At 41.9% G+C, this 27,694-nt stretch overlaps 1 protein-coding gene across 2 annotated transcripts; it reads right to left on the bottom strand.

Moving 5' to 3' along the window:
- On the bottom strand, nucleotides 1-27,694 carry kcng2 (potassium voltage-gated channel, subfamily G, member 2). 2 transcript variants are annotated; one of them, XM_083768827.1, is made up of 4 exons: nucleotides 27,296-27,694; nucleotides 19,148-19,334; nucleotides 17,994-18,899; nucleotides 1-2,489 (listed from the first exon to the last, which is right to left on the bottom strand). In XM_083768827.1, exons 3-4 carry the CDS (start codon nucleotides 18,771-18,773, stop codon nucleotides 1,665-1,667), a joined length of 1,605 nt encoding a protein of 534 aa, XP_083624953.1. In that variant the 5' UTR covers nucleotides 18,774-18,899; nucleotides 19,148-19,334; nucleotides 27,296-27,694; the 3' UTR covers nucleotides 1-1,664. The 2 variants fall into 2 exon arrangements, with proteins under 2 accessions (XP_083624953.1, XP_083624952.1); XM_083768826.1 differs by lacking the exon at nucleotides 19,148-19,334.

The following is a 27,694-nucleotide window of genomic DNA, read 5'->3' as shown; positions in this document are numbered from 1 at the left end:
ATCCATGAAAGCTATTTTATGTTCAAATGACTTCTTTGCACATTTCAGTCTTCAACAGAACAATAGAGTCAGAGTCAGACCAAAATATTGGTTTGGCCTATACAGTATACCTGCCATTATTTAACTTTTTTGATTACACCGATATCTGCAATTATGCTGCCGATGTGTCCTGATTTAACCACTTTCAACCTGGCATCATTATTTTGGGCATGTCCTTAGGCTATAGGATAACATTTAAAAAAGTAAAAAAAAAAAAACAGTATACAGTAAGCTCTGATTTGTTTTGAGATTGTACAGTAGATTTGCTATTTATAAGTTAAATGCGATTATTTTTAATTGTTCTTTTGCGTATATAAGTTAAAAGTTCTCAAATATAAAATGTAATCAAATCGTCTTTTTGTACAGTATATCATTCAAAACAATACTTTATTTTCTTCATTTTTTTTAGGGATTTCTTAAATCCTATAAATAGTATAGCTCTAAAAGAGTGATGAGTGCTTGCTTGTGTTTCCATGCTTCCATGCTCCTTTAAAGGGTATTTGTTCCAATGGCTGTGATTCAGAGTTGGCAGACAGTACAGTAGGCTATATAAAACAAGACACACATCCATAGAAAGCTGCTGTATTAACATTTGTGCTGAGAGGCGCATGAAACATGTCGCTGTCGGGTGTAAACCTTGTAGGCTACTGTTCATTTTCACGAAATGGGGGAAAAAATTGCCTTAGGACACAAAGGGGTCAGCGTCAGCGTCACCCAGCTGATAGCTGCTCAGATGGGTGTGATGAGCGCTTGGATCAATTCTACCCGTTCAGCTATGGCCGCCCTTACCTCTGTTCCAGTGGATATAGTTATTATTAATCACAAGCTCTTATTAATACTTTTCCTTGGTTAAATATTTATAAATCATACTGAACAACGTCAACGTGAGCTGGTACATTTTTGGTACTTTTTCAGGACTGTGCATTAATGTTAGGAAAAAAACGATAAATGTACGCATTAAAAGGTTTATGCCTGACAGCGACGACATTTATTTAGGCCCAAATTACAGGCCTCTAGCATTTATTCCCTAGTTTATAAGGGTAAGATTCTAACATTGTGACAGAAAGGCAGACACATCGTATGTACATGTTTCAAAATAACTTACATTTCATGACATTGCACATTAAGGACAAATCTTTAAACTGCAGGACAGGTGCACCATGTCAGCAAGGAGCTCAGCACCCTCCTCTAACATGCATTTACCTGAGGAACTTGAGTAGGCCTACTGTGAGATCTGAATAAATGTTTGCAGTCTTGGTAAAACTTCAATTCCCACTGCACGGACTTATCTGAAATCTGAATCATAGCCAAAGAGTGGTGTCATGGTCAGATTTTGAATTGACAGTTTTTTTTTTTACCTCAGCTCTTTGATCACAAAGCTGTATTTCACCCATCTTACTGAATGTGGCCACATTGGTAAAAAGACGCTTCTATAAAACTTATGAAACTCAGACACGCTCTGGTGCACAAGGGCCCGACGGGCGGTCAAAGCACAGAACTCCAGAGAGGTCATTCTCATCTCTGTTCAAAAATCCTCTAGCTTGTCAACTTTGAAGTCCTAGTGTTGTGCAGCCAGGGCAGCCTCCGAGGACTGCCACTTGAACACAGACAATCACACAGAGTGGCTAAGTTTGTGCCGACTTTCTGATCTCGGTGACCCGCTGAGAGGCGATCGCCATTGATTTCCTCCGCTGTGCGGCGGAGAGGGCAGCCTCTGTGCCGGCATGGTAACTGTCCTGTGAATCCTCGCTGTTCTGGGACTTGGTGCTGTCCTGGGAGTCCAGCTTGTGCCTCAGGGCCCGGCACTGCTCTTCTTTCAGCTCCTGATAGGAGCGGGAGAAGGTGTGAAAGATGGATGTGACGGGGAACGCCATGAGCAGGATGCCGCTCAGGATGCTAGTCAGAGCCACCATCTGGCCAGGGATGCTTCTTGGCACCATGTCTCCGTACCCCACCGTGGTCATGGAGATGACCGCCCACCAGTAGCTGCCGGGGATGCTGGTGAACTCCTGCTTGGCGCCCAGCTCGCTCTCCGCCAGGAACACCAGCGGGGAGAAGAGGGCCATGGCCACGCAAAGGAAGAGCAGCAGCAGGCCAAACTCGCGCGTGCAGCGCCTCACGGTCAGCCCCAACGTCTGCAGGCCCAGGGAGTGGCGTGCCAGGCGCATCACGTAAAATATACGCAGGGCCCGCAGCACGCGCAGGACCAGGCCCACTTTCTCCAGGTAGTTTTTCTCCGAGCCCTTGGGCTTGTCCGCAGAAAGAGAGTCCACGATGAGGGTGATGTAGTAGGGCAAAATGGCCACCACGTCGATGAGATTGAGAGGCGTGCGCAGGAACTTGGCCTTGCTCGGCGCCTGGATGAAGCGCAGCAGGAACTCCAGAGAGAACCAGGCCACACACACCGTCTCCAACACGAAGATGTTGTGGCACTTCTGGGAGCACTCCCCCTGATGAAATCAAAATAAATAAAAACAGTTTAAAGACAGACTCTGCTATTATTGAACAGTACATTTATGTATGTGGCACACTGATATGAAGAGGAAAGGACTGTTGAGTATGCCTTTTATTTAATTAAGGATGATAACAAAGGCACAGCGCACAGAAATCAAGAATATCTTGTTTGATCAGCAGTTTCAGTGTTGAGAGTGACAGTCTGTTTCTTTGATCTCAAAACCAGAGAGCTGATATACTTTTGTTCTTCATGTCATGGTTTGAGAACTAAAACATCACACCCGTGTGAACCGAGTGGTGCAACTCCCTCCTCTCTCTCTCCCTCTCTCTCTCTCTCTCTCTCTCTCTCTCTCTCATTAGCAGGCAACAGTGCAGCACTGTCTCTCTCTCTCTCTCTCTGTTTCTGCATGGCACAGCTCCCCTACTTGTACTCATACTGGTGCTCATGAATACATACATACATACATACATACATACATACATACATACTAGGTATGCGGTCTAGCTTAAACTTGGACTCAGGGGGGTGGACGCCTCTGCCTTGCATAGTCCCCAGTGAATAGGCAGTTGGCCCTTCACTGGTAACCCTATTTTGGACTCATTTTAAAATACACACACACATACATACCTACATACATACATTTCAGACGTTTTAGCAGTTTTTAAGGACCCACTTTTAGGCCAGTGCACCAGAGCAAATTCTTGCCTTTTTTTAAACCCTACCCATTCCAACCAAATACATACATACATACATACATACATACATACATACATACATAGGTGAACACATAGGTGAACACGGACATTGCTGGTTGTAGGAGTGGTTGCACCACTCAAAAAGTAGAAGAAAAAAAAGCTTCTGTGATGATTTATTGAATAATAAATCAGTAGGGGCAAATAATCAAACGACCAGGCTATATACGTTTTTCTAATTAACTTACTGTAATTGAAAGGAATGAATTTCCTTACTGCAAGCAGTTAAGGTAGAGGTCTGTAACATTATATTACCATTATCTTTATGGGTTATTTAATTAACTTGCTGGCAAGTTGAAATATTTTCACTTTTGGTGATCTATTTTTATGAACTGTGAAGCAGTGTGTCTGTCTGCGTGTGAACCAAATAACAGATGGGTGAACTGTGAATCATGTAACTTGGTAGAAATGATCAGTAGACTGCACTGAATAATATAAATCATTTAAGATCTAAATTATATAATCACTATATCATATCTCAGGGCCAGAGATATATAGAACAAGTGGTGCTGTTAAGACAGGGGTTTCACCCCCATGAGCAACAACATATTAACTAGCAGAACTAAAAGCTCACAACACTAGTTGAATGATGAATTACAAAGTATTCATTAAGTTCAGTCAGATAACTCACGAAAAGATTTAACCAATATTTATTATAGTATGAGAATACAAGTGTGCATAATTGCATATAATATTTTATCTTGGCGTTTGGCTCTGCATTTTTGTCCCTGCTCAGCACAATGAAACACCATCATTAAACATTAAGAGCAGGGAGATAGATATACAATAACAACCCATCGGAACATAAATAACCACCGGTGGTGCTAGGCAGTGTTGATTTCGTAGACTAAAACGAAAAATGTTCGTCGACTACCTTTTTTCACTGACAAAAACTGTTATGTAACTAAATGAAAACTAAGCTATGGTGTCTAAAATTAAGACTGACAATTTCGTCAACAAATAAAAACTAGACTAAAATTTTAGGAAGGGACTAGTGGATAAGAAATCCAGTATAGGCTAAAGGTCATTACACACTGGCGAATTAGCGACGCGATGCGAATAAGCAATCTGAAAATGCGAAATATTGCATGTTGCAGTTCGCCTGCGAATCTCTGCAAAATACGACACCAGAGCGAACAAATAAAAGCGGTCGCATTTTCGCACATTCGCACATTCGCCACTGATGTGGAAGCTTGCATGGACTTCAATTGTTTTTTTTTTAAATGCGAATTATTCGCACGAATATATCGCGTCGCTAATTCGCCAGTGTGTAATGACCTTAAGTCATTGTACACGTGGTTGCATGCTGAATTAGCCAATCTACAAGCTCACAACGCATCGCAGCGCAACGTGGTTGTGAGCTTGTAGATCTGCTATTTTCAGCAAGTGAAAAAAACGGTCATCAAGGCCTGCCGAAACACATTTTGTTCGACTAAATCAACTGTAGATTTAGTCGACTAAAATCTCATGACATTTAGCCGACTAAAACTAAACTAACACTAACACATTCCAGGTGACTAAAATGTGACTAAAACGTCTAAGACTATGACTAAAACTAAAATCAAAATGTGCTGCCAAAAACAGCACTGGTGCTGGGGTGGTGGTGGGAGCAAACATCACATAACAACAACCAGGAAACATATGCAGAAGGAAGGCAATACGCCGCCCAATTGGTCAGCTGACTGCCACGGTTACTATACTTTGGTCCGACGGAGCATTGGTCCGATCGACAACCTACCTCAAACCCTCACCCTAACCCTAACCTCCCCCGGGGCAGACACCTAAACCTAACCCCAACCCTCTCCCGACCCCCAGCGCACCTCGGACCATTGCAATGCTCCGTCGGATCATAGTATGCCTCCCGACTGCCACATCAGCGAATTACATGTGGGTCTTGCACACACTTACACCCACATAGTAATGCAGCATATAATCCCTTGAGTATATATGTATGCGCCCTTGAGCACTGCATGAAACCCCTAAAGTATATCTGACTGAACTAACTCATCATTAATCATTAATATGAATCAATTTGAGCTGTTGAGGTGTTAAAGATGTGCAGTCTGGTGTTGTTTTTTCTCTAATCCTATAACCACTTCTTCTCTAATCTAATCTCACCTGAGGGCGAGAAGTCACGCTGAAACAACAGGTCTGGGAATGGACCATATATGGACCTTTTTTGGTCCATATATGCTAGCGCCCCTCCAAAAAATATATATAGCCCCTACAAAATATATTCAGCTATTGTGTAGATTTTTGTCCTACACAAACATTACATTCCCATTCATTAACAATGAATTGAGAATTTACGTCATGTAGACGAGAACATCTGCATTTTTGTCCTACACAAACGGGCATAATAATGGCATAAAAGGGACACAGACATAATAACTGGGTTTCCAACTTGCATCGTTCCAAGTAGGCCAGTGCCCAATGGGCTCTAGTATTATTGATGTCTTAACTCATCCCTACTATATTATAGTTCAGCCAAGGAGATCATGTGATAGCTGCTGTAGTCCTAATAAAGTGAGAGTTAGATTGTGATTAACGCTATATTCCCCTGGGCTATCAAACCGCTAAATCAATTATCAACCATATTCCAATAAAGATATTTAAATTGGCAAAAATGGATAAAAAATAAAGTAGAGGAGAGCTATTTTCCTTCTTTGTTGAAAAGGCACTTTTCAAGAAAGTTGCATTGTGATGAATAGCATTATCCTTGAGGACTGCAGGCAGATTTTCTTCCTTTCTAGTATAGCAGCAAAAAGGTTCCATTGACAGGAGCCAGGAGTGGAAATACAATTTAAATTCACCTGGGTCTCCACGTCAAAACAGCAGTACAAGCCTTCTAAAAGCAAATGTGAGTTCTGGCCTGGCTGTGTCTTTGACTGTGATTTCACACAAACCACACAATTAAGCAATGCTTGTTTGAGGCATTATTTTTGTGGTGCAACCACTCCTATAGACAGCTATATGTGTCCCTGTGTCTGTCTCTGGGTCTGTTTGTTCACCACCAAGTGTCACTGTTGTACAGCCTAACACACAGACACACACACAGGCCAGGGAGGAGGGCTTGTACAGTACAGTACAGTACAGTACAGTACAGTACAGTACAGTACAGTACAGTACAGTACAGTACAGTACAGTACAGTACAGTACAGTACAGTACCACTCACTTCAGACGGGTCTGATTTTTTTTAACCTAACTGGACTATAAAATGAATGCTATTGGCGTATTTTGAATATTGATATATGGATAAAATACTGTTCTTTTTGTGGGATTGTTCCAAGTTCAGTTGGCAGTTAATGCCTGCACCAGAATAAAGCAACTGAGCCATCTGAGTCATCAGGGCTTAATGGGGTATGTACTGTATATAGAAAATACAACATTTTGGAGGGTGAGCTAGTCCTTTAACCCTGTAACACCCGGATTAAGTTCTACTTGCAAAAAAGAGATTTCAACCTTACTACTACTTTTTACTACTAGGACTTATCAGAGGAAATGATGTAAAAACAAAAACAAATGGGATATTTTTCACAATAATAAATAAAACATGTTCTAGACAGGGGTTAAAGGTAAAGGTCATAATATGACCTTTACCTTTAAAACTCTGCAATTTTGAACTATTTTGAACATATGTTCAAAATAGTTCAAAATTGCAGAGTCCAGAGATTTTAAATTTGTGTGAATTTGAGCCTCCGTGGGGGGTATTTATATGCAAATATCATGACCAATGGCATTGCAATGAACATCAATGATGATGTTTAGGTGAAAAAATAATTAATTAATTAATTAAAATAGGTTGTATTATTGCAACGCTGGGTGTTACAGGGTTAAGTGGTTAATTGGTCTTAATGATTTGAGGGAAGAATTTGGAATTGCCTTGTAAATGTGCTACATAAACTTGGCTTGCCTTAAAGGACCACTTCACCACTTTTCAACCTATCTTCATATAATAGGTCCTCACTAATAATCATGAAAAAATGGTGCAATTTTTTTCTACTCGGTCTGTGGGCAGTTCAGAAACCGTCTTCCAGTGACATCACCGATGATGAATACAAGCTAATAAAAACGCAGGCTTTCTAGTCCTGAAAAGTTGTAATGCGAAAATGGAAGCCATTGTTCTCACGATAATGAAAATCTAAATATTTTTGTAAAAAAAAAATCTGCCTAATGATGATGTCACTGGAAGACTGTTTCTAAACTGTCCACATCCGTCCTATGAGACACAGACTGAGTAGAAATGATTATTAGTGAGGACCTATTATATGAAGATAGGTTGAAAAGTGGTGAAGTGGTCCTTTAAGTGCCAGAAAGAGTGGGACTCTGGGATTTATTCAGTGTATTTACCACTCTCGTTATGTTTCCCTCTAGGCACAACATGGAGAAGGAGAATGGATGTGACAGTTGCTCTACCTTCCATATTGAGTTTCGAGGCGTTTCCCAGCTTCCACAGAACTAACCAACCCTCTTGGCAAAACAAGAATCTCATTACAGTGCCAAAGTGGACGTTCACAGACAACGGATGTGCAGATGGGTATCCTGTGGGGTTTAGCGCAAGATACTCGGTGCATTAGTGTGATTCTCGAACTTTTAAATTTCAAGGACCCCCAGTTTGATATGCATTAAGTAGGCCATGGATCCCCACACAAAGTGTTATCCCTGGGACCACAATTAAGCTACAGAGAGTGTACAAATTGGACCATGTATACTGTACATGATGTCTATGTTCTTGTTTATGTATGTTTTTAGAGTTTTTGAGGGGCGCTAGCCACTCCAATGCCTGGCATTTTGAAATTATGTCATATGGCATAGTCTATGGACTTTTAATGTTTGTTTAGGGCAGCAGATAAACAAACATTGACAATGTAAGACATCATGTGGCCAATATAAATACATCTTGTGACTGATTTTGTTTTATCACAATGACACACTGCATTCATGTCTCGTAACGTATAGTGGCAGTGAATCTGCATTGAATAAAAGTGACATACGTGTGCAGGATTCTAAAAGGCAGACGCCCACACTTCACACGAGTAAGATAACATTTGATAGCAGTCAACTTGTGACGGTATTGCCTTATTTCGCAACTGTCCCTTGAAATAAGGAATCGCCTCTTATTTGAAAACTAAAAGATGTGTCCGTTGTTGAGGGACACACTTTGAGCCCTATTTTGCATGTCTTATGTACCAGGTTGTATGACTTACAGTAACTTAAGCGGAGGCGTGGTCAATGCCATTTGGCTATTCTGAGTGGCCAAACAGCATTGACCACGCCTCCAGGTCTTAAGTTAAGTCATAAGACCTGGTACTTAAAACATGCAAAATAGGGCCCTTTGTTCCTTATTTTGGGGGCTCAATCAATGACACATCTTACAATTTCTAACAGCTCAGATACATAATACAATAATGCAGGTTGTTGTTAAACGTATCAAACTTATCAAACTTCCCAACCACTTAAACTGAACATGAGTTGTCTCTGTAGCCTACTGACTGCTTTTTTTCTGTCTACAGAAATAGCTAACGTATACATGTTGCGATGCCTATTTTTGGCAAATGTTCTCCCCAGAATATGAATGCTGGGATTCAAGTGGTTAATATAATATATAAGAACAGTACATATACACGGGTAGCTGGAAACCCGGCTAGCAGTCACTTTCCCGGTGAAATAATTGCAAATGAGAGCTCTGTCATCTTGCTAGGGGGGAAAAAACATTTCTGGAAATAAATCAGTGTAATGACAGCCAGATAATGTGGTGCTGCGTGGTGCTTGCCAGTCCAAACTCTTTCAGAAAATAAGAAGAAAAGCAATCATTTCAACATTCAGTTGTCTTTTTCTATCAGTTGTTAGAAATAGTTTCCAGTTAAATCAAAGTGAGTGTGTAACACCATAAGATGATTCTGCTCATTTTGATCTTAGTCCACAATCAACAACTCAGGCACCCAGGTTAAAGCTGCAGTCCAGTTCTTATTTTCATTAATATTTTTTTTGTATTTTAACCAATCGGTATAGAACTAGTATGTTAATAAAATATATAAGTTGTATATCTGCAGTTGTTGAAGCCAAGGTGGACTCCCATTTGAACTCCAGGATTCATATTCTGGGGGAACATCACAACGTGTCACATTGCGACAAGAGCTCTGTTAGAAAGCACAGAGCTAACTCAGGCCCAGCTACTAAGTATCAGGTTTAAGTGGTTACTTACAACCCGTGTTATGTATATGAGCTTATCATTGAACTTTGATACTGTATGTCTTTCAACATGAACATGAATTGTGCCCCATACCGATCAAGTCGTTTAGTTTACAAATAAGGGACAATTCCGTATTTCAAGTGACGGTTTGCAACCCTAGGTAGTAGCCTAGGTAGGTTGGACACTTGCTGGTTGACAAACACTTGCTTGCCTCTGAGGAGCCTCACCATTAAAAAGAAAATACATTTGGGAGCAAATGTGCCCATAATTAGGATTACAGGGGTTAATGTGGTTAATGTGGTTAACTCTGATCCTCTTCCATAACATACAACATGTGTTTATGTCAAACAAAACATACTATATAGTTTACCAAGCTATGTTTCAGAGCGCCCAAAGCACCATTACATTATGTATGTATGGATCCAGTCAGAAGAAGATGGCAGAGAGACACCCGCTGGAGGGAAGAGAGAGTAGATTGAAGTCAAACCAGGTCTTTAATCCTCTCATGTCTGTCTGAAACCAGACATCTTACTGTACCCTGTATATGATCAAAGCTTTGCCCTTTGTGTGTTTGTGTGTGTATATGTGTGTGTGTGTGTGTGTGTGTGTGTGTGTGTGTGTGTGTGTGTGTGTGTGTGTGTGTGTGTGTGTGTGTGTGTGTGTGTGTGCGTGCGTGCATGCGTGAGTCTGTGCACATGTCTGCGTGCATGTGTGTGTCTGAGAGAGAGAGAGACACTGTCTATAGAGAGACTATACTGACACTTTAAATGTCTCATAACTGCCTCGGTTGAATTTCCAAACGGAAATTATTATTTTATTATTTGTATTAATTTTTTTATCAGTGACCTTTTCCTTCGGCAGCTTCAAGGGATTTTGAAATTATTTCAATCACTAATACTAATTATGTTTGTTGAATTTATAGATTTTTCAATATACTGGTATAATAATTATAACTCACATACTCACAATCCAAGCCTGGCAACTTTGTCAATATCTATTTATTAGGTTTGGCTCGTTGTTTGGCAGCACAACACTACTGCATGCTGGGACAGAAAACTTTCATTTTTCGCTGGTAGTCCACAAATATTAACCACATTAACCCAAGTATACACTGTTGTAGGCTACGTGCTTATTCTGGGGGCGAACATTTGACGAATGCGTATCATATGTAGGTCTCACATTAAGTTCTCTGGTGCTCAGGGGTGTTCTTTCCAGCACAAGCTCCCAATCCATCAACGCACTGAGAAGTGTTAAACATCTTTTCATATTCTCATGATAACATAATTTTTGCGTATTCTCCACACAACATAATGATATGACTCACGTTAACTATTGATAGAGTTCCCCTTTAATTCTCTCTCCAATTAATTCTCTCTACCGTGTCTCACTTCTCTTCTCACACATGGATATGTGAGATGTGAATGTCGTGAATGTTGAGTCATACGACCGCAAAATGGCACCTTCATGTTTTGCTCATTAGGGCATCCTCATTGCTCCAAAGGAGTGGGGGTAATTACAGAACAGGATTGGCTACAGCTTGGGGCAGTTTTCCCCAAGTTTACCGATATGGCCTTTAGGTTAATCAAATGCCTTTAGAAACAACTGACAGTGAACCTTGGCTTGGATATTAAACTAAGCTTCTGCCATCACCACAGGGGGGAGGCCTCGGCCATAGACGAAACACCAGAAAGAAAAGGATAGAATTCGAGCACAAATCTGCAGTTATCAAGGTTGCATATGGCCGTTCAGGAATCCTGAACGGCCATATGCAAAAGTCAGAGGAACATGATGCTCTTCCAGTGTCAACGTGGCAATGACTCACACAAAGTTCTGCCTACTTCACCGCTCCTCGTTTCTCTTCCATGGTTCCTTACACTCTGAGCTCTAGCTGCACATTCATCATTACTATGGGCCGTGGCTGTGGAGTCCTTTGGAAGGGCTGGGATTTATGCATGTGGATTAGGATGGATTGTAGAGGGCTCTAAGAGGGAGCAGAGCTTCACAGTGTTCAGATCTACAGCCCTGGCCCTCATGGGGAGATGGATGGCAGGAGGGCACCGTTTGGAAAGTTCTTTACGAGGACAGAGTAAGGCGTTCAAAATTTGGACTTTCCGAGGGGTGAAAATGCAGAAATTAACGTTAACACCTTTAAACCCCCAGTTGAACATGAAGTGTACGTGTGCGTGCATGCACTGGCCTGACGACGACCACAGATGGAGGCATGCCGGTTGCTCTTTTTATTATCTAGACGTACACAAGCCCATTGTAATTGCCAGTATTAACGAACACCACTGGGTAAAGTTATATAATCAATCTCAGGTGGAATATCTTGATAGTTGCACAGTGTATAAACATTACTGTACATTCTTTCAAGTTTTGACTGTTTTTATGCAGTTTTGTTTTCTTTTGTAAGATGTATATGTTTTCAGGATTTGTTAGTTAGATGTATGCTTTTCTGAATGTTAGTCTTCATTAGCTTTAATATTCATGTGGAAATAAAGTATATTCAACTCAAAACATGCCTGAACCATATACGGCACCACAGTAACAAAGATAGCATCGCAAATCTATTCCAGTACTTTGCCCTTATCACATGCATCATGCATGCCTTTGTGACAGGAACTCAATGGACTCTGGCCTCACATTATACCTCACAGCTCAAGTTTTCATAGCTACGGGTCTCTACCAGGATTGATATTTGGATCAAATCTGAAGGACTAATATAAAAATCACACCCGTGTGAACTGAGTGGTCCAACTCAAGTGGAGTCACAAGTGGCATTGCTTCCTCAGCCTAGTGGGAACAGTTTCACTGCACTCGAGCCCTGCGTTCATGATTTGCAGCATTTTGTAACAAAAGGGGCCAGTCCTGAAAACTTTGGAAGGCAATCTTAGCCAATCAGTGTAGAATTCTGAGAAATCCAACACTCGTCTTGATCACATGACTACAGAGACCATGCAACGATTTGCATGAGTTTCGAATGAAATCTGTGCGACTAATATAAACAAATGTGTTTTGCAGAAATTGCACACTGTGATTTGTGGCATTTTGTTCGAAACTAACCAATCATGCGAGCTTTGGAAGCCAATCTTATAGCCAATCAGGATGGAATATGGGAAATGGTGCAGATCTGTGTTGATCACATGACTATGGAGATAGTGTATACCAAATTGTGTGATGTGTGATGTGTGATTCAATGTGTACGAGTAATCTACAGTAATGTGTTTTGCCAAAATAGGCCTAATGGTGGCGCTATAACAGGCTGAAGATTTGGGGCAGAGGTTCGTCGTTGGCATCCAGGGAGTGTGTGTGCAAAGTTTAGCATCGACCGGGTTAATGGTGCCGGAGATTAGCTGGTAACGGACAGACGAACGGACACACACACGGACACACGGACGGAGTGCAAAACATACTCTCTCCGCATGCCTTCGGCCTGGTGGAGACAATAATAGCGTTTTATACTGCCTGATGTACTAAGATTAGAAAAAATAATGTTATTCCCAATAGTAATCTCACAAGTCACTGAAGTTAGTCTCTTTGCTCAGAAAGAAACAATCTTACATTCTGTTGGCAAAACTGTGTGGACACAAGTAGAGAGGTTGAAAAATAGCTGCATTGCAGAGCTTTTAGGGTGGTTGTTCATATTGGAGCGTAGGTTTGTTGTCGTCCTCAACTTCCTTAAGACTCTCTCCTTACTGGCCTACCGGTAATGCACACTTAAACCTCTCCAATTGATCTAGAATGCCGCAGCTTGCTTGGTCTTCAACCAGCCAAAATTCTCACATGTCTCCCCCTTCTCCGCTCCTTCCATTGGCTCCCACTGCCCACACAGAGTACAAATTAAACTCTGACGCTGACCTTTAAAGCAACCAAAGGTATGGCACCCCCATATCTTCAAACCTGATCAGACCTTACTTGGTTTTATGAGGGTGCTGCCTGGCACATCATTTTGGAGTTTTGTATGTTGACATTATCATTGCAAGTTGTACGTGGGAGGATACAGTCTTGGCTGCCTTCCCTGATGAAAACACTAAATTGGTTACCGGTATATTCATTAAATTATGTCTCCAGAACAGTAACTGTAATAGCACACAGTATAGGCCAATGTATTAAAGTGTAGGAATGGATATCTGTTGAATCCTTAATTAAATTAATTTAAATGGAGCCATTCCATAAAGGAAGTATGTTGATGCTTGGCTATTAAATCCTGCTGCTAATGGATATTGTTGCCACATAAGAGAAGGATGCGTGGGTGACTGAACCAAAAGAGTGGAAAGACCCAGTGTAATTATCAGTGGAAATGCAAGTTGAACTGAAATCCATTCAAGTGTTTAGCAACATAATACTTAATTATTGTGCTCATCAACATTAGTGAAATGAGGAAAAATTCAGGACATCGAGCATGGAACATCACAATTTAGGCATTTAGCAGAAGCTCTTATCCAGAGTGACTTCCAACTGCATTAAATGCATGAACCCTATGAGTAGAGTGTAGATAAGTGCTTCAAACGAGGATACCAGGTAAACATCAGAATCTACCTAAAAAAAAACCCATATCTGAATGGGTAGAGAGGCTGCCAGGGAACAAAAGGTCCCCAGTTATGTGTCGAGATATCCATGAGCTAGTAGAGTCTAGCTCATGGATATCTCAACACATAAGTGTCTAGCTGCTAGACACTTAATACCCCGATATTCTGTTTGATTCCTCCCACTGAAGTGTAGAGGGTGAAAGAAGTGAGCCGTGGAAGATTTCTTTGGCTGTATCTTGTGCCATTTTTGCCATGAGCATATCAGTAAAGGTGGATATGCATCGCATCATAACTCCTGTATCGTGATACGTATTGCGTCATGTATCACATTGTGTATTAGGTATATATATATATATATATATATATATATATAATACATTCTGTATTAGGATACTGTACAGAATCGTACTGTATCACAACTCACAGGTCACTGTATAACTGCAAACACCTACAGTAGCTGAACGATGACACTTTATTTATACAAAAAAAACAGTGGGCGATTTGTTTCCTCTATGGCACGCTAACACAATAGGTGAACTTGATGAACTTGTGCAGACATTTGACTGAGAGCTCAATCAGCGCCTCACAGACGGCATGCAACAGGAGAGGAGACAATGTGCGTATCATGGCAGCTAGGAGACAAGACTCAGTGGGTGCTCTCCTGGCTTTCATCGGCTTTGTCTTCCGGATTGATTTAATCTTTGAAGTTGGTTAACTCAGCAGTCGTCGTCGTCCCCCCCCTCCTGCTCCACTCATGCAGATCCTGTCTCTTTGATAGTGGGAGAAGCTACTCTACGTGGCGGGCCGTCTTCAATCATTGCTGGCTTCATGATCGTGAACGGGCTTGACACAAAGGCAATCTGGATGCAGAACCCTTAGGTCTGTGAAGTGTCAGTTCTAAGCAAACTATGAAAAGACAGAGAAGCTTTATTTTGGTTTTTGCTCCACTTGTAAGTCTTGAGTGGCTGTAGTTAGTGGGATCAGGCTCCGAATTTAATTCCGAAGTTAATTCACTGTCAAATAAGCGTTATTATTACACGAGCGGTGCCCATTAGAGCCTCTAGCCCTCTACAGCCTCTACTTGGAACGATGCAAGTTGGAAATGCATGCCTCACCCAGATATTATGTCTGTGTTTTTACAATTTAGGCATTTAGCAGACACTCTTAATCCAGAGCGATTTACATTACATATATATATATATATATATATACGGAGCTGGTGCCTACTGGCACCAGCTCCACTTCTGCCTACTGGCACCAGCTCCGCTTCTGCTTCTCATTGTAAATTGTAAATTGTAATTTCTTTCAATAACGTTATGTTTCAGAAAGGAAGCCATTGGGGGTTAAAATGGGTCTTAATGCTTTCATCTCGAGTAGAATTGTGAATGTAACTGTACAAGTGTCCATGACAAAGAAAATATATGATGGAGACAATAAAGACTATTATTACTTGCGCAAGCAGAGCGCAAAATACTAGATTCGCCCGGGACTCGTATGCACCGTCCCAGCTGTCCCGCCAATTTTGATGCGTATGCACCGTCCCAGCAAATTGTGCCCGATACGGCAGTGGTGCCAGATTACATACATGTATACACAGGAGCATTACCTTTAATCCTCCCAACACTAAAACATATCGTCATTACGTCACCATTGAAAACCAATTACACTCTGGCATTGGGTCCTTTAATCCACATCTTTATTACGTCATCATTGAGAGCTAGTTATACAGATGTATGTAATCTGGCACCACTGCCGTATCAGGCACAATTTGCTGGGACGGTGGCCGGTGCATACGCATCAAAATTTGCGGGACGGCGCAAAGTAACCACAGTATACCGCTAATCAACTTACAAATTATATATACATAGTATATGTATAGCTCTCAATGATGACGTAAAAAAGATGTGGATTAAAGGACCCAATGCCAGAGTGTAATTGGTTTTCGATGGTGACGTAATGACGATATGTTTTAGTGTTGGGAGGATTAAAGGTAATGCTCCTATGTATACATGTATGTAATCTGGCACCACTGCCGTATCAGGCACAAGTAGTCATTACTGAGATTTGACAGTTTGTAGCGGTCGAAAGTACTTGTGCGCTCTGCTTGTGTGTGCAACAAGCAAGTATGCACTCGACAGAGTGCAGTTCTAGTTATCAATATGTCTGATCTTATCAATATGGGGGCATATTTAGACGATCGCTAATGGAGGATTTAGTTGACACAATGAAATAAATTGGTGATAGACAGCCAGATTTGGGAGACTAGTAGCTTTGTTGTTGCAAGGAAAGAGGTTAGTGGTTGTTTTAGTCTCAGATCGGTTCAAACACCGCTCCGATGGAAGGACATAGTATAACTCTATGGTGACACAAAACAGACACAAACAGTAGGAGCCGGAAGTGGCTCTGGAGGAGGAGGTGCTTACGTCACAGCTTAAATACTCAATAGACACTTTCAGTTTAGAGCACTACAGAGGGTGTGTGTGTGTGCGTGTGTGCGTGTCCAGCTGAACGCTCGATGACACTCGTTAATGTTACATGGATGTTAGGGTCTATCTGTCAATCTGTCACTGGAAACATTTTCCATTTTCAGAGCTTGCTTTACACAAACTCTGGCACAGTATCAATGTACAATACTAGTAGGATATAGGCCTGTACATTGACTGTCTCCATTTCATAATTTCCATATTAGTGGCCAGATGCATTAGGTTTGGATTAACACAGTTCTACTTGAAAAGAAAGGGTTATGGCTTCATGGACACAATTTGCATAATCACCATGTTATGTAACAATAATGAGCTTATTAATTATTGTTTTTAGATGCAGGTCAAGTAAAAATAATGTAATCGGAAAACGTTTTCATCTGTGGGATTCAGCTAAATTGGAGTTGAAGAGCAAACTTTGGATAGGAATAAAATTGGAATACACAATTCCGCACAGTATGCTGTAAATATAGTACATTCACCATATTGCATATTTTAAGTACAGTACATCTGGGAGAGCATGGATGTTACAGTACATATGTTACTGGGGCGGCGGTGGCTCAGGGGTAGAGTGCCTGGATGGTAACCGTAAGGTTGCCAGTTTGAACCCGGGCTCCCCCAGAGTTACTGTCGAAGTGTCCTTGAGCAAGACACTGAACCCCTAATTGCTCCCGATGTGCTAGTTGGTGCCTTGCATGGTTTCCGCTGCCATCGGTGTATGAATGTGTGTGTGAATGGGTGAATGTAATGCACAATCTCTGTAAAGCGCTTTGGATAAAGGCGCTATATAAAATGCACCATTTACTGTAGAAGACACGGGCGCATCAGCAGCACAGCAGAGATGAGTGAAAAATGGGATATTCATGTGAAAGCCGTGGGAGCGTATAGTTGTCCCAGAGCCATCTCCTCTGTCTCTGTCACCGTGATGCATTATCAGACCCAGCCAGACAAGGAAGAAGTCACATCTGCATAATCTGCCTTCTTTCAGATGTAAAGCAACATAAGTAATGTATGTCGAACATGCACTGTTCCATGTGAATGTGTTTCATGCGAATTCTGCAGTTCCCTTCCCACATGCCCTCCCCCCCACTCCTACATATGGCAACTTCAAACCTTCAAATCTAAATCTAATGCATGATGAGACCGTCTTTTTTGTGTCATTTCATTATATTAATATTTTCAGTAATGTTGCATCAAGCATTTGCATTTGTGAGCTTGTTGATCTGCTATTTTCAGAAAAAAGTATAACATTTTCAAGATTCAAGATTCTTGAAAATGTCCCTTTTTTACATTTTCACCTATAACGATGCCATGTGGTTGGAAGGAGATACCAGCATTCACTGATAATATCGACGATAAGTTAAAAGAAATGTACAAAGGCCTAGGAAGGTTGACACAAAGGGACGTGTTTCAAGTTCAGCCATCACCAGCAATTGATGGCTGCTGCTGATGATGACACTGATTAGCATTTCAGCCATCAGTCGCAAAACACTGATCTGATGGCCATTGATGAACACTGATGATGATTAAAAACTAAAACTCACCCTCTCCTCCTCCTCTCTGATGTCCGGCATGGTGCTGACACATATCGTCACCGCAGTGATGGCCACGAACACCACCGACAGACAGGCGAAGATCTTCCCGGGGATGCCCGAGTGAGGGTTATCCACCATGTCTCTCAGGTGCCGCATGCAGGTGGCCGTGCGGGTCTCCTCCGCCATCGCCTGCTCCTGCTCCTCGCAGGACGGAGAGGTGAGGTCGGCCTCCTCCTCCTCCAGCCTCTGCTGCTGCTTGTACTCCTCCTGCCGGAAGCGAAGCTTCCGGAGGCAGCACCACTCCAGCTTGTTCTCCTCCACGCCCCAGTAGAGCAGCTCCTCCTGGAAGGAGAGTGCGCACATCTCGCGCAGCAGCCGCAGCTTGCCCGCCGCCAGGAACGTGACGATGGTGCGGAAGGCCGAGGGGCTGCGGTCGAAGAAGTACTCATTGCGGCTGCCGTCGTAGTCGTCGCACACGTCCATGATCTCCTGCTCGCTGCTGCAGCCGCGCAGCTTCCCCAGCCGGGTCATGGGGAAGTCGTCCAGCGTGGACCAGGGGATGCGGTACTTGATGCCCCCCACGTTGATGATGGCCACCCCGTCCGCCACGCCCCCCAGCTCATCTCCCTGCTCCTTCTGCTGGTGGTGGTGGTGCAGGAGCTGGGCACGCTTGTAGAACTCGCCCTTCTTGGCGACCTCCTCCTGTTGTGTGTTCCCCACGGGGTTGAAGTGGAAGGTAGTGAACTGGTTCTCGGTGCTGCCGGCCAGGAAGGCCACCTCCTGGTACATCCCTGCCTCTTCGTGGGTGGGGGGTCGGCCGGACCCCCGTCCTGCGTGCTGCAAGGGGAGGCGGCTTCACGGGGTGTGCGCAAGGCGGCCCGGACCGTGACACCCATTCAGCAGCGCAGCAGGTCTCTGCAGGAGAGGAAAGAGTGTGATGATTCAGCGCATTAGGAAGAAATAGAGGCCGCAACACGGGTAGAAAACTCAGCTCCACTGGTTTATTGATTCAACGTTTCGATTACTGGGATTTTCTTCGAAACGTTGAATCAATAAACCAGTGGAGCTGAGTTTTCTACGAGTGTTGCGGACTCTATTTCTTCCCCTTGTACTGCCTTTTGTCCAGCACCTGGGCTAGAGTGGAGGTGCATGCTCTATATTACCTTTGATGATTCAGCGCACTCTCATACCCCGTTGTGTCAAATGGGTGACAGGTGTGTTGGGACAGGATTTGCCCAAGGCTGCACCCGTTTGACACAACCTGTGTGTCCCCTGTGTGTGTCAGACCGTGACATGACCGGATATGGGTCCTGTCCTGTCGCATGTTCTTCTGACAGTCTGTTTGCCTACCTTGTTTTGAAATGGACAAGTCATCCAATTACAATTTGGAAGTGAAAATGACACTTCCGTATTCCCCAGTGGGCGGGACAACCGGGAGCGTTAAATAATGACACAATAAGGGGAGTCCCAATTAAAGCATGGTCAAATTTTGCCACAACTCTTTACCATAGTACGACATGAGAGTGGGAATAAGATGATTAGCTGCATGTGCGGTCATTAAAATACCTCACAGACTGAATCAAAACATGCCAAGGTTAATAATCTATCAACTCGGACATGAATGGATGAACACATCCACATAAACAGAACCTGTGACTCATGAGGGTTTGCATTTTTGCTGTCAAAACAGTGTCTTTACTGAGGTTTCATTATGACCGAAACTCAGAGTGAGGCAAATTGATGTCAGCTTGCAGTCTGAGCCTCATGTGGGGGAATTAATTATGTTGTTTTCCTACTTAACGCATCGCCAGACTCTGGAATTAAGCCATTTCAAGTTTTGTTTTGCAAAGTTTAGTCATCTGAAGTAAACTCATGGCAATTAATTCATTAGAGAGCGCAGACTTAGGTCACATTCTCACCTAATACTTCGGTAGACTCAGATCCGTATGGGCGGGGATTCGGAATTCTTGCATATTTAATTGGCTGCGGTTTGCCTTCACACTGTCATTCGCAGCAATTGGAAACGCAGCAGGGGGGACCTTTATCAATGTGTTCCATTCATAAACTAGCCTACGCAGTGAAATCTATGGTGATAAAATTACACTCATAACGTGCATGTGTCGTGCCGTCTGGGACCCCCCCCCCCTCTCTCTCTCTCTCTCTACGCACGCAGCCGCCACACACTGTTCTTTTGGGCATGGAGGCACAGCGCTGCATGAGCGCACTGATATAACTCCCCAGTCCCCACACAGTGACAGCACTCCATAGCACTCCATGTTTACAGCACGCACAGACAGACAGACAGAATATTCTGTAGGCTATAATAGTCTACACTGCAGTGTTTGTATGTGTTTTCTTAAGCAATTGATTAATGTACACGTCCTCATTTCGATCAGGGCTTCAGTCTCCTTATTCGACCACGTCTATCCACAGTAATGGGACATCTTTGCGCTGCGTAAAATATGCCTTCTCCGTCTCCAACTGTGTTCAGCTCCTCACCCGCCACATTATGTTTGCTTCATTTCCTTTATTTACTGCGGATTGCATTCACACCTGCACCGAATCGTAGTCAAGTGCGATTCGAAGCGAAGCGAAACCCACGTTTTTGGGCGGAGTAAAATGCGGTTATTTGCTGCGCATTAGGATTCAAATGAGCCTTCACACCTGCCAAACAAAGCGCACTTTCTGACAATGCGCAGCAGGATTCGTTTTAATCGCAGCAAAGCTCTCTGGTATGAATGCGACCTTAATCTAGTCAAAGCACCGAAGTGAGTTTCAAAGTTGGTACACAACAAAGCAGAAATCCTCGTATTTGGGAATTAATTGATATTGTGAACATTTCTAGAAAAACAAAAACATAAAGATGAGAGACCCAATCTTACATTCTAACAATATTGTAAAGATATTGTTAGAATGTAATAACAAAACTAAATTGAATTGCTCAACTCAATATAAAATGCTGTTGGTATATATTTTACATTATTGATTTGTTTAAATTCATCGTATTGACGTTGGACCAGCTGTTTTGAAAGGTGTATTGATTTGGTGTGACTCGTGTGTGTCCCATCCTGCTTTGCATGCCAGCAGCCAAATCCTATCAGTGGCATCATCAGTATAAACATACAATGGCACTGCACAACAAACATAGCAAATCAACAAACTCACAACAGGTTGTGATCTGTTGTGAGCTCGTAGATCCTTCGGTTTCACCATGTGGCGCGACCATACACAAATAAAATAAAAAGGCAAAACAGCGTAGACAAAATAACTGCCTAATGACACAACATGCTATCCAGAACAAGGTGCACTTAGGCCTATACAAGACTTGACATGAAAATTGTCATTATTATTACCGGTATTTCACCTCAGGATGTGATTTGGTTAGGTATGGTGGCATACCTAACCAAAGTGCAGACAGGGGAAATGAAGAGAGAGGGGGAGACAGAGGGAGAGAGAAAAAAAGATGGAACAGTAAGAGCGGTTGTGAGATGGACAGGAAATAAATAAATGGTCAGAGTGTGAGGTGTGCGTGTGCGAGAAGAGAGAGCAAGAGGGGTTGTTAGTGAGAAAGAAATAAACTGTCAGATGGTGGAAATATGTGACAGACAGAGAGAGACCGAGAGAGAGAGTTGGGTTGAATAACTGCACGTATTTAGACCACTTCTGCCTGGCACAACAGGTCTTGTAGAAACCTGGGTGATTTCAATCTGGTTAAATGCTATATATCCACTCCCCTGACCTTTGTGAACAGGCTTAGTGAGGCACTCCTCATATCTCCCTCAAAACAAACACAAATCACTGGCTTCCTTTAAAACAGGTCTGAACAATCACTGAGCAATGTCAGCGGGTCAAAAGGAGAGAAGATGACTGCCCAACCTCCCTATACCCCCCTCCGAGTGATTTATTTGTATTTGGATTATTTTTTTGTACTTCCACCTGTACATAGTAATCATGTTTTTGAGATATCTCGATTATTGTCATCATTGTGTTGTGAATGAATGCATGGGACCCGAATGGAAAAAAGACTGCAAGGTCTTTTTCTCTGTGCTATCCTTTTGGATCAATGTGCTTTGACTGTACCATGTACTGTTTTGCATTTGTTATATAAATGCTTTTATGCTAATAAAATAATCAATCAATCAATCTCTTCGTATGACAACAATGCCACGGCAAACAAGATCTTCACATCTTCAAGAGCTCTAAATCAAATTAAGACTTTCTTTCTGAAGCCACTTTCTCCTTATGCTGCCTGTGACACGTCTGTGTTTTATTCAACATGTTACACTGCAGCGAGTTTGCTTATAGCAAAGGTTCCCAAAGTGGTGTCCGGGTCCCTAGGGGTCCTTGAGAGAGTTTGGGTGTGCCCAGCTAAATGATGAACAGTTTAGAGTACACTTAAGCCCCATTTAGTTTTTTTGTCAATTTGAAAATATAGCCACTCTAAGCCACACATGTTATATGCAGTCCATACAGTGCTGGGCTTCAACAATTATTGAAGATCTGCACTCAGTATGGTAACGATTTTGATATAAAATATAATGCCAAAAAAAGTAACATCATGATTGTGAGAAGCAGAGAAGACAGGAATTTATCTTTCCCTGCCTTTCAATTGTGTGATAGTCCTCTCATAACATGCAAGGAAGTTAAATACCTTGGTCATGTCCTCACTGATGATTGGCTGGATGACAGAGATCGTCGTAAAATTTATGCACAGGCAAATATGTTACAACATTTTCTATGTGTTCTGTTGATGTTAAGTGTTCACTGTTCAGAGCCTATATGTTCACACCTCTGTACACTGCTCATCTCTGGCATGCGTAAAGCATGAGGAGTATGCAGAGGCTCAAAGTGGCCTATAATTATGCTATGAGGTTGTTAATCCACATTCCTCGATGGCATAGTGCCAGTCAAATATTTGTGACCGCTGGTGTACCTGGTATGCACTGTTAAGTCATGTTGATGTATCATTTTATGTGTTGGCTTGATGTATCAGAGAACAGAATCATGGAGGCTCTAACCAGCCCCATGAAAAGCAGTTACAGATACACATCCAGACTTAGAGAGCATTGGCGTAACAGCCTCTATACTTTTTTGTTATTAAACTTACCTGCCTGAATTGGCACTGGACAGCCGACAGCCAACTTATGTATACTGGTGATCTGACTTGATGTACTTTATAAAGTTTATATATATTTCACGGGGCAACCCGTGCCCTATATACAAATGAATTGAACACATGAAACTGCTTTCTATAATAATGAAAGGACTAATGTTTTAACCTTGGGTATTGAAAGTGTAAGCACTGATTTGTTGTCTCTCCTGCACTGCTGGTGGAAATTCCCTTGATTAGGAATGGGCCAATTAAGTGCAGGAGAGGGGTGTTACTTCTTATGCTTTGAGTATTTGTCATTGAGTTTTCATGCTTATTTATATTTGTTTAATTGTAACACGTAGTATGTATTTATAACTATTTATGTGTAAGAAATGTGGTTAATTGATTCTGTCCTGTGGTAGGATCCACTCCTATTTAAGGGAGGCTGCAGGCACAGACTAGTCGGTTGGTTGTGGGCTTTAACACGGCTAACAGTCCTGAGGGAGAGCTACAGGGCCTTGTGTGACCAAGGTTTAACCTGAAGAGAGTTCTCATCCTATTTGGTCTATTTGGTTCAATTGTGTTTGCCTAAGTAGTAAGTATTTATTTTGTTGGCCAGTATTTCGTTTTTGCTTTTGATATGTGAACTGCAACCTCCAGAAAACTGTCTGGAGGTTGGTGGAGGAGTTTGGGGAAAATAAAAGCCCTTAACTACCATTTCTGACTGTTCTTGGAGCCTTGGCCGTTCGGGCAAATATATACTGTGTCTTTTATATTTTGTGCTGTTTTCTTTTTTATGGACCCACGGTTCTGAAATAAAGTTTATTATTATAACGCATATCATTCAACATGCGAGCTTATGAGTTATTACAAATGTTGTCAAATATTCTGCTATAGGCTCTCTCGCAAAATATTTTCAAATAGGGGTCCTTACTGGCTTACATGTTCTCCCCGTGTCCCCTAGGGTAGGTACCCGCACAGAAAACATGCAGTAATCCTGGTCTCTAAACTACCTCCCCCTGGCCAGCCTGATGGAGGAGAAAGGAACCTGTCAAGTGAAAAGAAGCAGCTTGGACTCCTCATGTATAGAAAGAAGCATGAGGTCAGTCCGCTGCCGGGGAAACTCCCCCCTGTCAAGTGAAAAGAAGCAGCTTGGACTCCTCATGTATAGAAGGAAGCATGAGGTCAGTCTGCTGCCCTCATAAACATATATAGCACACACCGCACGTGTGTGATGCATTCTGAGTTTGTAGATTATTATTTTGTTCTTCTCTCTTTCACAATTGGCCCCCCTGCCACCACGACTTTGAAAACCTGTGGCTTATGTATGGGCACTCCACTCCTCCCCACATGTATAGTGGCCTCTCTCCATCCATAGTAATAATATAGGGTTTGTGGTACTGTGAGACTCACTAGTCATTTTGAAGTACACCAAAGCCTCCAGGGGAGGCCAGCGATTGGGACAGCAGGCAGCAGTTTATTGGGCATGACACTGCACTGCACCCAGGGACGGACTCACATGACTAAACAAAGGAAGAGAAATCTGCTCTCATGGGGTCCTGAATATGGCATTTCCAATACTGGTGCATTCATCATTTAACTAATCTAAAATCTTGTGTTTATAATTATTATCTGCAGATGCCTTGCAAGGCATTTGAATATGTTTTGGAAATGGTGAAGCATATTTTGACATAATGAAGTACAAACACTGTGATCCAACTTTGGAAAGTAAACATAATATAATAAGTTGTGCAAATTAGACAAGGCTTGATTGACAGTCCTCTCTGTGTCTCTGTCTCTCTATCTAGCCTATATTGCCTATATCCCTGCCTTTGGGGTTGGATTGCATTGTCTTCTAAATCATTCCGTCTGGTGCAGCATTATTACAACTTATTTGGGGACAGAGGCCTTCATTTATGAAAAGGCTTTTTGCAACAAAAGTAACCATTATTTCAAAGAATGGAAAATTACAAGGTAAAAACTGGGATTTAAATACATTTGTTTGTTATGCAATTGGCACCAGTCACTCTGGCCTTGTCTTGTCTGGTCTGTTCTGGTCTTCTCTGCGCCACAGGAAATAGAAGACAGTAATTGGAACAGAATAGATGAAGTGCCAGGATGTGCATGTGCGTGTGCGTGTGCGTGTGCGTGTGCGTGTGCGTGTGCGTGTGTGTGTGTGTGTGCACGAAACAATCGCAACACTACTTAAATGTGGGTCATGACCTGTGTGTCGAGTGTCATGTCTTCTCTCTCGCCTCTTTTAGTATCTTTTCCACTTTAATGCTTCCACTTAAGCAGAAACCTATTCAACAGCTGAGAGATAACACATTTCATAATGCACTGGGACAGTACTGTAAAGTGTGCTCTAAATGTAAACGGGGTCCATTTGGGTTACATTTGTGCACTCTCAGAGCTACAAATGGATACATTAACATAGTATTTTACTGTGTTGTATCTGCACAGGTGGAGATAGCTTGCAGCAATAAACGTTTAAAGATAACAGCAGCCACACAACTGGAAAGTAACAATGTATTTACTCAATAAGTAGTATAAAGTACAGTACTTGAGTACAATTACTTAGTTACAATGTTGAGGTACTTTTACTTTACTTTTTTTACTTTTTTACTTTTACTACAAAAAAATTACTTGTACTACACCACATATCAGAGGCATATATTGCACATTTTATCCTAATACAATTATTCTTCCAGCATTAGTGACTAGTTTGGGGAGCTTGAATACCTACAAAACATATCAACATTAGGGCATTACGAATTGTGAAATGGGACATTCTGCATGAGTATACTTATGTGTTCTGTATACAGAGTATATTTTGATGCCAATCATATCATATTTTCATTCAATAGCCTCCAGGAATTGTACTTGTATTTACCTTTAACCTTTACTTACATAAGTAAATAATCAGAGTAGACTACTTCCTATACACACTGTCAACTAGACAGAGGGAAGAGCCTTAAAGCACATAAAATGCATTCTCCATTTTTGCCCTATTTCCCACCTCTTTCCTGTCCTATTTCTGTCTTTCTTTCATTTCTTTCATTTTATATACGTCTATTTGTCTATTTTGAGGGCCGCTGGCCCCTCCTATGTCCAGCTTTGAGGGTTTGTGTAAACACAAACATTGAAGACGAAAGTTAGGACGCAAGTTGTGATTGGCCGGAATGAGATGATGTATGATGATAAGAGCACAGGTGTGATTTTTATATTATTTGTTACAGTATGGTATAAAATAAATGTAAGGGTCCAGCTGCTTCAATGTGTTGTTTCTTGTTTGAATCTCAAAAGAAACAGCAGTGTCTCTGAGTCTGCACAAACACCTACAAGTTAATAAACCATAAAGGTTGTGGCATATTATTATGACCAATCCATACAAGTATACTCACCTATACTGCCTCTTTAGGGCAAACCCCAGGCTGGGTAATATCAATATTGTATTGATACATTTGATATCATGATAATTATGGGACTAGATATCTAGGTTAATATGGTGATGACATATTTGCTGTTTTGTTTTAATCACTTAAGCCCTTTAAACACAAAAAAATAGCTGATTAAGAAAATATTCATAATATTATCTTCACAATAGTATTATCATCACAATATCGATATTTAGGTAGGCCTATATTTGGTCAAAAACATATGTGATATTTTATTGTGTCCATATCCGCCCAGCTCTACTTAAAATGTGATTTCCATTTGAATGAAGGTGCTCATTGGCCTGTGTGTATAGCCTACTGTAACTCATTAACTCCTATATTGACTGGATTGCCTGCAAATAATCCATGGGGAATTGTAAAGAAAAGGCATCTTGTCTGTAGGGAGTTGCCTTGGTTACCACACATTAGAATAGGGATGTACATTCTAAACGTTGCAATTAAACTTGATGAAGGGTCAGTAGTCAGAAGCCATATACAACCAATTGGACGAGGAATCCCTAGAAATAAATGTGTGGGCTATACATTTGGCAATATTGAAAAAGATATCCACGCTATCAGCAATAAGGTATAGTTCCATTATATACTGTATAGGGCAGGCTATACACATAATGGGCTTAGTAGTAGGCGATAGTCTAAAAAGATAACAGACCTATAGGCTAAATTAAGTAATTTGGCAACAGTAGGCTGATGCGTAAACATGATTTTACGCATAGTCCTAACATATTTATTTTGTAACATTGTTTCGAAACAGGTTGTCTTACCTGCTATGATTGGCGTTTGTTCATCTGTTTGTTCGCATTTTTAGCAATCCTCAATATTCATGCCCTAAGTTTCCATGCAAGTGCCTCGTGACTGTATAATGCAAATAACGCCAAGTGTTCCGTTGCGATAAGTATTGCATTCTACTTGAGACCCGCGGAGTTACAAAGTTGCGCTTGAAACACGGAGCTCAAAACGAGGCGATAATAGGTCCATGGCCAATGTGACTGTAGTCCGACTGTTATACGAATTCCAAGTCCGTCTGTTGTCAGAGCAGAGCTGTCGGAGGAGCAATAGCGAGAAGGGTACAGTTGTAAAGATCCAACATGAGTGAAGGTGGTGTCAATAATAATGCCCTGTCAGCCCGGCTGTCCTGCGCGTCTTTTACGCTGCGCGCTTCT

The sequence above is a fragment of the Protomyctophum parallelum genome (genome assembly GCF_964188405.1).
Source record: "Protomyctophum parallelum genome assembly, chromosome: 1".
In the NCBI taxonomy this organism is placed as follows: Eukaryota; Metazoa; Chordata; class Actinopteri; order Myctophiformes; family Myctophidae; genus Protomyctophum; species Protomyctophum parallelum.
The sequence above is the reverse complement of the archived record's forward strand: the minus strand, read 5'-3'. Positions and strand labels throughout refer to the sequence as shown.